This window comes from Nematolebias whitei, chromosome 9 (genome assembly GCF_014905685.2).
Source record: "Nematolebias whitei isolate Nwh7 chromosome 9, NemWhi1, whole genome shotgun sequence".
Classification (NCBI taxonomy): Eukaryota; Metazoa; Chordata; class Actinopteri; order Cyprinodontiformes; family Rivulidae; genus Nematolebias; species Nematolebias whitei.
Window position 1 is genome coordinate 40,234,264 of NC_056506.1, and position 11,402 is coordinate 40,245,665.

The window sequence follows — 11,402 nt, forward strand, 5'->3', positions numbered from 1 at the left end:
ATATAAGCTTTATAAAACCTTCCCACTCTTGCAATGTTCTCAACTCTTAAACCAACGTCATTTTAACAACATTCGTATATGTAGCTACTAAATTTTCCTCAGCAGCTTGGCAGAACAGCAGCGGCTTGGTTCCGCTCCGACTTGGTTCCATTTCGGCGGACCTTCCCTGCCGGTTCTGGTCAGCTCTCTGGCTCAGGGTAGTGGCAGTGGGCTCCAGAGAGAATGCCGGACCTACGGCTGCACATCCCTGCTTGAAAGTCCTTGCGGGCCAGCTACCAGCTCGGGTTCGCCGATGGGTCTGGTTTTGCTACGGTTCTGGTCCAGTTTTGTGCGGCTCTCTAAATCCGCTGCACACTGAAGTCATTGTAAAGGACCAAACTTTTTCAGATAAGATCAAAACTTTCCCTCTAAATATTTCAGCAGAAGCCAACGGGGCTTGCAGGAAACTGTTGCCTTCAGGGAAATGTAGTCCTTATGAGTGGCAATACAATATAGGCTTATTGAGAGAAAACTACAAAATGGTGGTGCCTGTCTGAAGTATTTTATTGTTTCGTGAACTTTTTACTGTACAGTGTCCTGTACTGTCTCAATCACGTGAGTAATATTAAAGTTGACAATCTTGTCGTGTACTAATTTTTTTTCCTTCATGTTCGACCTCACTTTGAAAACCCTCGAAAGAATGCGTCCGCGAAAGTCGAACCGTGAAGTACTGAGGGACTACTGTAATTCCATACTTTTAAAATTTAAATTATTTAAATTCTAACTTGAATATTAAATAAGGTGCAATTTCAGCATGCATGTTTATGTGTCATTGGAAAACATCCTTAAGTGACACATATACAGTATATTAATTAGATCTTGTTTTAAGCATACGCACCGCAAATAAATCTTCAAACTGTCTGATTGTGCTAATGCAACAAGAGTTTAAACTTTTATCTCGTGTCCTCAGTACAAGCCTGTGGCATTCGCTGTCCGTTGCAACTTCTCCTACACACCAGCTGACGACGACAACGTCCCCGTACCGGGCCAAGCCGTCACCTTTGAGGCCAAAGACTTCCTGCATGTCAAAGAGGTCTGGAAGAAGACACTTCATGCAAACTTTACACAAAGACCACTAAAAAAAAAAAAATCAACCATGACACTCTTTTATTATCTATCTCATTTATAGGGTAAACTATGAGCCACATCAGCGAGTCAAGTTTTTTAATTAACTATATATTTTTAATTTTTTTTATTGGTCAGAAATTTAGCAACGACTGGTGGATTGGACGGCCTGTAAAGGAGGATGGTGTGGTGGGCTTCGTCCCCAGCCCAGTCAACCTGGAAACCATTCTCATCAGAAGAGAAGTCCAAGCAAGGAAAGCTGCCAAGGCCTTAGCCAAGTATGACGACAAAGCTGCACAACAAAAGTCAAAACTAGAATGATTTTGACTCAGTTTTTAATTTAAATAAGTATTTATTTTCATATTTAAAAACTGTTTTATTTGTTTTAAATGATGCAAAAAGGTCAAAAGTCTGGTCCCAGAAGATTATTTATTTTTGATGCACTTCTCTGCTCATCAATGACATTAATGGGATGAACTTGTATTTGCTTCCTGCGATTTATGCAGCAGTTTCATTTGAGAAGCATTGTTTCTCAAGATTTGTTTTTACTTTTATTTAAGTGTTGAAAATTGAGCAAATCACTGCAAGCAAATTATTATTATTATTATTATTAATTTTCATTTAAGCAAAGCAGCATCTCAAGTGGCACAAGATATGAACTCCAAGAAATACACTCCTCCATCACAAGGTCAGTTTCAGTGTGCAGCTAAGGGAAACGTGCACGTGTTATGACAGCTGAGCTAACATTAAGTTTCTGTGCTTGTATGTGAACAGCCAATCAGCAGGTGAAAAAGAAACCAGTAAGTAGTACAACTACATATGATTCTTACTATTTTCCGCTTATTGGTTTGGACTTTGACAGTATTTTTGCACACTAACATCATCTTACTCCATGGTTTTATACAAGAAACATCTGCAAGGCGTATCAGTTTAAGCCAGATATCAAAACACGTCAAAAGTGTGATTTTATTTGCTCTGAAATTGTCAGTTACAGAATTTAATGATTATCTGCTTCCATGAAAGGCAGGCAGCTCTGTATTTGGCTGTGGGTGCGTGCATGTGTTCCCATCTGTGAGTTAGCAAAATGTCTAATGAGCCAATTAACAGATTTAATGAAATTCAGAAAGTAATCAGTTGATTGCAGCTGAGTCATAATTGAGTCAAGAAATTCGCCACAGCTAATCAGTTTTAGCAAACACCCAAAAGGCCGTAGCTTCCTCAGTTTGACAGATATTGAGATAAAATTTGATCTGGTAGTAGCTGAGAGTTGTCTCCAACACATACTTTGAGTGTATACCATGCAAGATAGTGGGAACATGAATTACTTCAAGGAATGTTAGTTACTTTATGCAAAGTTTCAACGGCTATCTGTGAGGATTACTTTATTTTTTCCAAACATTTGCAACTAAATATTCAATCAGATTTTAATTTTCACCCGTAGGTAGAATTAATGCAAGAAAGCATTTTTTTTTTTTTTTAAAGTGGCTGAACAGATTAAAACATTTGACAAATTCAGACTATCCAGCAAGTTTAGTGTTGAAACAAGAACCAGGACGGTGGTGTGAACAGAGCCAATCAAATAACAGCAGATTAGACTGTGACATGTATTCAGTGAGACACTGTTCATCGTCCTGCAGCAAACATCTCCTCTGACTAATATAAGATACCCCAAGCTCATAAAATATTCATTACCACCGTTGTTACGTACAGGAGCTTTGTTTAGAATACTAATAGAAAAAGAAATGCAAACTCAAAATTGCAAAGGAATGCAATTTAGCTTTTTCTTTGACAGTAATTCACAAACCAATACATGTTCAACAAAGAAAATTAAGTGATCAATCAAGTTGCCCTACAATTAAATTTTTTTTTTCATACATCTTCTTTTTGTGCCTACAGGGGGAGCAGGTCAGCATGTACGATGTGGTGCCTACAATGCGTCCTGTGGTTCTCATGGGGCCGTCGCTGAAGGGCTTAGAGGTGATTTAAAGTTCACATTTTATAAAACCTACGAAAAAATACTGCTGATGAAAATTTTTGGTGATTAAATACAGATTTTTAAAGCGATATTTTGTTTTGTTGTCTAATTCCAGGTCACAGATATGATGCAAAAAGCACTCTTTGACTATTTAAAGCACCGGTTTGAAGGAAGGTGAGTTTTTATGCATTTCCTCAGTTTTACACCTTTTTTTCTTACTTACAGTGAAGCGTAATGAAAGTTAGAGTTCTATACAAAGTTAGTTTGTGTTTCTTCCAGAGTTACCATCACACGAGTCACCGCTGACATCTCTTTGGCTAAACGCTCCATCCTCAGCAATCCAGGCAAGAAGGCCTTAATGGACCGATCCAACACCCGATCTAATTTAGGTATGTAATTATCACCCTGCTGTGGTGCAGGATCTTTGAGAAGTTGTTTTTTAATAGGAGTGTATGCATAAAGACAACTCAAACACTATCAAGCAGGGAAATACAACTAAATTCATCTCTAAATCAATAACTTTATATAATTTCCTTTTGGGGTGGTATGGTGGCGCAATCGGAAGAGCGGCCGCCTCTCAGCGAGAAGGTTGTCGGATCAAATCCCGGCTGGGCGGGGGTTCTGGGTGGAGTTTGCATGTTTTCTGTGCATGTGTGGGTAATCTGGTTTCCTCCCACATACTTAAAACATGCATGTTCAACTGGTTATTCTAAATTGTCCCTAGGCGTGAGTGAGAGAGTGAATGGTTGTTCGTCTTTGTGTGTCTTTATTGTATGAGAAGGCTAAACTGCTTTGTTTTTAAGTTTCATAATAATTACCATAGTGTTCCTGAGAATAAATACTGGGCTACAAAACAGAACTACAATGTTGTGCTTATGTAATTGTTAAGAAAAAAAAAGGCTATCATTATGATGCAAAAATGGTCATTATCTAGTCAAAACCCAACGTTTGTGGCGGAGTTTTTAAAATCTTTGTTCACTGATCTGCAACAAAAGTCTCTTCAGAGAAAAGAAGTTCAAATCAAGCATAACGAAACATTTTAATATCAATACAGTTCAGATATCTTTGATCCAATTAAAGATCTTGTTGGGAAAACCGATACCGCTGATAATAAATAAAGCACTGTGTGAAAAGTGAGATTATTATCAAGATGACATAATTTGCAACAGATGTCATGTCACTTCAGTTTATGAAATAGTTATGACAATACTTAGCCAAAATTTTACACAAATCAGGAACTTACAGGGAAAATAAGGTTATCATTATTTTCAAGAAGCTTCATCTTTGTGAAACCAGTTAAGTATTGACCTGAAAACCTTTTTTTTTTAGCATTATGTATATTTAGATGTTTTATTTGAAACCAAAGTGATAAATCAAACAGACTAACCAACATCTTGGAAACAAGATTACAAATACACCACTGGAGCAGTTTTAAAAAATCTGTTCAACCCAAGTTACAGTAGGTACTACTGTACTTTAGATAGTTTATTTTAATGTTATGTTAACTTAAATCTTATAATTTCTGGCTGTACAGTCACTTCATGTTGGCAGCCCAGGTGTGTCTTTTTTTGTGTAACTTGTTCAGTTAAGTGTAAATTGTGTCCTGGTGACGTACTTTAGGATAGACAAAGTCCTTCCCTCACCACATATGTTCCTCCCCTCGCACTTCATTAGAAGAGGAACAACGAGGGGACAACATTTACTTAGGTTTCTTTACTCTTGTTTCTCACATTGCTCTCTGATTCCAGATACCGCTGGTATGTATGCCTGAAAGCACTGGTAGTCCTTGTGTCTTTGAGAGCTCCACCTTTTATGTCCCTTTTATTGCCTCTTATCAGTACAAGAAGCCAGTGCTCCTTCACCTTTATGTGCTGTGAACATTATATAGACAGAAAATGAAATTCATCATCTACAGTTTCAGAGTTAGAAGCTGATCTTTGACGAAAAGTCTTTAGATTGTGAGTTAAACCAGGGTCATAACGTCCTGCTTTCCTGCTCTCCCTCTAGTGGTGAATGTTTAAGTTACTCCTCCCATGAGTCAATGTGTTAGTTATAACTACAAGAAAACCAAAATACATCACCTAATTAGATCATGTCTTTCAATAGGTGCTGTCTGAAGGTTTTAAATGTGATGAATTAATTGTCTGAGACTTATTTTTTATTGTGCAGCGTCTGATATTCTGCTGACTCAAACGTTCAATAATTATGTGAAATGATCACTTCCTGCTCTTGCAATATTATGTAAAGTCATTCAAAATAAGCATAGTAACAGTGACTATAAACAATTATTACAATTTTAGTTGGAATTGTTGTAAATGAAATGTAATGATAGTCTTATAATAAATTTAAAATGTTGCAGCTGAGATATAAACATATATATATGGGGTGCCGTTTGTAAAGTTGCAGTCAAAATTATCAATATTTTGGTGTATTTAGCTTTTAATAAGAAAAAAATAGTTTTTTTCCTAAGTCGTATTTTCACCATATTATTCATACATTTATAAATGTCATAATTCAAAACTAAATGTTTAATTTACAAGATAAATATTTAGTTTACAAACTAAATACTTAACTTGCAAGTTAAATATTTAGTTAGTGAAGTAAATATTTGAGTACAAAATAAATATTTAAATTTATACCTAAACATTTAGGTTGCAAACTAAATATTTATCTTGTAAATTAAATATTTAGTTGGGAACTATGACATTTATAAATGTATGAATAACATGGTGAAAATATGACTGAAAAAAATAACCCCTGTTTTTTTCTTATTAAAGGCTAAACAAGTCAAAATATTGATGTTAATTTTTGGATGCACAACTTTACAAATGGCACCCCATATTTATATGAAATGTGCAACATTAACTATTCTGTGTTAAAGATCTTGAAACCTTTGCTTTTTGCTTTTCCAGCTCAGATCCAGGGCGAGGTGGAGCGGATATTTGAGCTGGCCCGCAGCATGCAGCTGGTGGTTTTAGATGCAGACACAGTCAACCACCCTCTGCAGGTGTCCAAAACCTCCCTCGCACCAATCCTTGTGTACGTGAAGATTTCTTCACCGAAAGTAAGCGTCCGTGCGACCAAATGAAAACTGTTTTCCAAAACTTTCTTTTGTGTATTAGGGGAAAAATTTAAAAGAATCCTTTATTTTACTCAGATTATTTATCCCTATTTCCTACATCTGTTTTGCAGGTGTTGACAAGACTCATCAAGACCAGAGGAAAGTCTCAGACCAAACACCTTAATGTTCAGCTTGTAGCAGCCGACAAACTCGCTCAGTGTCCGCCGGTGAGTGCCATCTGGTGGAAAATGACCCAAACCCAACAAAGAAACAAGATTCTTATCATGTTGTGTTGTCATGTTAAATCCCAGTAATTAATAATCAAAATAAATCAACAATAAAATAAACAATAAATCCTTCATTGCAGAGCTCACAGATTTGCGTGCTCTTCACTCTATCAGTTTGTTGTCTGTTTGCTTAACCTTATATTTCATCTGAATTTCCTGTAGGAAATGTTTGATGTCATCTTAGATGAGAACCAGCTGTCAGACGCTTGTGAGCACATCGCCGATTACCTTGAATCCTACTGGAGAGCAACACACCCACCAGAGATGGAGCCTGCTAATGCACTGGTGGCACAGCTGGCGGAGAACACGCTGCCGGCCAGTCCCACATCAATACCGGTGCATAAAACACAAAATTACATAAAAGACAACATCTAAAGCCACCCTCTCATTTCATTTCATCTCATTCATTTGATGTGTTTTGATTTATGACTAGATTAGTTTCCATTGATTCATTTAACATTTTCATTTCATGTCTTCTCATCTTTCTACACCGCAAAGTTGAAGAAGAAATAAGATAGGCCAACCCCTGGTGAGTGAGAAACCCCCATAATGAGAAACCAGTTTAAAATAAAATAAAAATAATCTTACATACAAATAGAGCCAGAAATAAGAAGATAGGTATATATATATATATATATATATATATATATATATATATATATATATTTACTTTGTTTTTCCACACAAATCAAGAGAACAACAACATGTCAAACTGCCAAAAAATTAGACATCAATGTTCTTAGAAAATTTTAACCATGCATAATAAACATGATATATCAACATAGGCTTATGGTTTAATATGTATTACAAAATACCTAAAAGTGCTTATTTAAATATGTCAGATAAAGAAGAAAAAATGTCTTCTGTCACAAAATGTTTCTGAAAGATGAACGTGCTTGTTTTCCGTTTAAGTCCTCCACTCATGGAAAGCATTGTAGATTATAAAAGAAACAGTAAAGCAGGTTAAGCCTTAAACTTGTGAGGAACTAATTTTTTTTTTTTTTTTTGTCAAGCAGCAATTAAAAAAAACATCTGATCCCTCAAACTGAAGGCTGTGAAGAGAAAAGGGTGCAAACATATTTGCTTTTTATTTTTTTACCTCTCAAATTAATAAAATAAGCATAAATGTATTTAAAAAATACTGGTTGCTGCACCCACAGATATTATATAAACATTTTTATATGATATCTATGGATGCACCAACCATATATGAAGTTTATTTCTCCGTTAAAGGTGTACAGTTTAAAATAGACTAGAAGACCTTTTGTGTTTGAAGACACCAAGTGGCCACTTTAGGAATTTCAGTTTTTGGCTTTACCACATTAGTTTTATATTTTATCAAAATTTGTTGTATTGTTGCATGCAAAAAAAAATTTGCTCAAATCAATTGAAAAAAAAAGTACATTGTAAGTTGAATTGTAGGTTTTAAATACTCCCATATTCCACCAATTCCATCCATTACCTTTACATTTTTTAGGACATAAAATGCTTTCATATCACTCTTTTTGCTTTCTCAAATTGAATATGTGCAAACTACAAAGTGGAACTACTTATATGACATTGTGCTTTGGTGTTTTGCCCAAGGATGAGCAGAAGAGTAAGAAGTCCGCTGCCCCAAAGAGAAAAGGCTCTCGTGAGAACCACCAAGACTCTGAGACCCCATCAGTCCCAGATCAGGAGCAGAGAGCTGAGGAAGGCCAAAGAGAAGAGGAAAAGGAGCATCTTTTGATTGAACCAAAGAAACCCCAACACACCCACCACCATCATCACCACCACCATCATCACCGTCGGACGGAGCAACACAGCCACACCCAGCACAGCCAAATACCCAGAGGCGTGGATATAAAGTCAGGCAGGGATCAAACTCAAAGGCTTCCACGGAGTCACCCTCCTGAGGAGAGGGAGGAGGAGATGGAGGATGTGGTAGATAGGGCAGAGGAGGAGGAGACACACTACAACCAACAGTCCCATAACCATCATCATCACAGCAGCAACCACCACCATCACCACCACCATCATCACCAGCGCCTACGTGGAAACAACCAGCTGCACGACGGGGATGGCTATGACCAGGAGCACAATGAACGCAACCGACATCAACGGCATCACCAGCATATCCCAACACGGACGCACCACACGGATCACTATCCTGCTCACAATCATCACAGCTACCACCACTACTACAGCAGAGACAGGGACAGGGACAGAGATCGAGATCGAGACAGAGAAAGACACAGGGACAGAGACAGAGGTAGAGACAAAGATGTCTGACAGTGGCACAGAGATTCTTATCTAGACTAGACTGTTGTTTCTACAGCAGGATGGTGCACAGACTCATGCTGCTCAATTTAAAATGCACTGACGGAGTAAAGTCCTGTTTGGAGGCAACATTTCTCTTCATTGTTGGCCATATATATGGTATTTTTACTTTCTATATTTATACTTATTTACCTTTTCTTTTCAAAAACAATTTTAACCCGTTAGTGCAATTTTTACTGATGTTCACTTAGTGGTTTGTGTAAATCTGTTCATACTGGTTAAAGAAGAGGCACAACATAGAAAATATGTCAGATTGTGGATGGGATTTGGTGAGATTAGGTGAGTTATTTAGTGAGGCTTGAAGAACATAATGGGTTCCCCATTTATGCATCATGGCACAAAATAGATTCAGAATGTTTTGAAAAGCATAAACCTTCCATTGTGGTGGTTTATTCTCCTGCCATATGCTGCCACTGTGTGCATTGTGCTTCACCTAGTAATCTAATATGCTCCCGCCATGACCATAAGCCCACCTAATTCACTATGGATGTTTTATGGGGGCTCAAATAGATTATGACGCTATCATGAGCTATGACATGTAACTGAGAGCCTTTCGTGTATCAGAAGCTCACCAACTCCCTCTCACCAATTAGGGGCTGAGATGGGCTATAGGTAGGGCAGCCGACCTGGGACCAGAAAGTTGCGGTTCAACTTCCAGCCATTCCCACATGTGGTGTCTCTGAGCAAGACACCCAATCCCTAATTGCTTCCCGAGTGCTTAAATAGCTGTCCACTGCTCCGGGTGTATCCCAGGTGTGATGGGTTAAATGCAGAGAACCAAATTTGTCATTGCATGGGAACATACAATACAATGACAACATACTGTGTAGCACTTATACACCCTGCAAAGACCAAGCATGTTTTGGCTCATGGGGACTGCAGTAATGCCTACCTTGACCTCATGCCTGAGCTAAATCCTCAACACTCAGCATTGTGCCAGTGTGGCATAATTTATTTGGGCATAGCTTCATCAAGACACTGTTCAAGAATGTCTGGCCAGGACAGAGTTCTGGTCATGGTGAGTTTGTGGGTGCGTGTGGTAAGATTATCGTGGGAACGTGCAGCTGAAAAGAGCATGTCAGAACCTTAAAAAAAGCAAGATAAAAACTATTTTGAGCACATTAGCATCATGACTGATTTATTCAGTGAAGCGGGCCTAAGCAAACAGTATCAAACAATACATTTGATATGTTTCTTCAAACAATAAGGTAAAGAAGGTAATGTCTACAATTTTTCCGTTTTTTTTTCCCACTCATCTTGACGAGACAAACTCAATTATTATTTATTTATATATAATAAACTACAAGTACATAATATTTAAAACTGAGCTTAAACTTGAGCATTGACCTCCATTTATTTTGTGTCAATAAAAAAATGCACACAGTTTAAGAAATCTCACTGCCCAAGATTGCATCATGAATATGCTGTATGTAAAAGAACATTAAAACTCAACTTCAATGGGATTTTTTTTAACAATGGTATATTTGTTTTAGAATTATATCTTTCTCAAAATTAAACAAAATATTTGCTTTCTCCTAAAGTTCAACAAACAGCTGAAAATCCGATTTATTTATTCATTATTATTATTATTATTATTGCTATAGCAACACCTTATCTCTTACTGTGTTTCAACTAGTGCATCTTTGAAGCCAGTGGTTTATATTATTTTAAACATTGATACATAAAATTAGTTTTTTTTTTCCAATTCTAAACAAAAGTCATAATGTGCTTCCTACTTTCTGTAATAAGCTTATCTACTGTCTTGCATTTGATCTGTTTGGAAGCATGAATAGTCTTATGGTGACACTGAATTATATGCTGGATACACTATGCATCTTCTTGTAACAAAACATATTGCTTGAATACAATCTATGCATTTGTATATACTTCATATTTGCCTTGTTCTGTAAATGTAAAAAGAAACAGAGAGCCTGTTTCACTGTTCAGTACATCGTGTATGTATGATTAATTTAACATGTCTGGATTGACTGTTTCGTTTAAGGTTTGCTTAGATCATATTGTTTTGTACAACAGTCAAAAGTTTATTTTAAGAAAGATGCATTTTATTGTTGAAAACCATTAAAATACAAAACAATTTTAGGGACATATTATTTAAAAATGTTACCATTTGCCGCATAAATTACTCAGATTCAGAGACATTCAGATAATCTTTATTGTCATTTCCACAACATGTGGTACATGTGGTGGAACAAAATTATGTATGCAGAATCCCAGTTACATCAAACAATAAAATGTAAAAGAAGAACAGTAATAAGATCTAAGATAAGAAAAATAGCAGCTAAAAATACATTAAGCACTAATAGCATAAGAACAATAAAAACAAAACGCCAAACTGCAGAACGAACATGAGTATGTGTGAGCAGATGATCACGAATGAACACAGCAACATGAAACAGATCAACAGCAACATGATGCGATTTTTCACAGTGATTATCTTGATTAGAGATGCATGAGTCTAACAGCCTCAAGGTAGAAGCTGTTCCTCAGTTTAGTGGTTTTATACTTAGGGGCAGCTGTGGCTGAGTGGTTAGAGCAGTCGTCCTCCAATGCGAGAGTTGGGGGTTCGAATCCACCAGCAGTCACATGCCGAAGTGTCCCTGGGCAAGACACTGAACCCCTCATAGCCTCTGATGTG

General features: G+C 37.0%; 1 protein-coding gene across 1 annotated transcript in view; it reads left to right on the top strand.

The window, feature by feature from the left end:
* Window positions 1-8,728, top strand: part of cacnb2b (calcium channel, voltage-dependent, beta 2b) — a 24,251-nt gene extending 15,523 nt beyond the window's left edge. Inside the window, 12 exon segments of the mRNA XM_037681821.1 lie at window positions 950-1,072; window positions 1,243-1,382; window positions 1,731-1,792; window positions 1,879-1,904; window positions 3,001-3,081; window positions 3,195-3,253; window positions 3,359-3,468; window positions 4,828-4,836; window positions 5,992-6,143; window positions 6,272-6,367; window positions 6,590-6,763; window positions 8,012-8,728. Of these exon segments, the coding sequence (XP_037537749.1) occupies window positions 950-1,072; window positions 1,243-1,382; window positions 1,731-1,792; window positions 1,879-1,904; window positions 3,001-3,081; window positions 3,195-3,253; window positions 3,359-3,468; window positions 4,828-4,836; window positions 5,992-6,143; window positions 6,272-6,367; window positions 6,590-6,763; window positions 8,012-8,728 (1,749 nt within the window).
* Window positions 8,729-11,402: the final 2,674 nt, after the last annotated feature.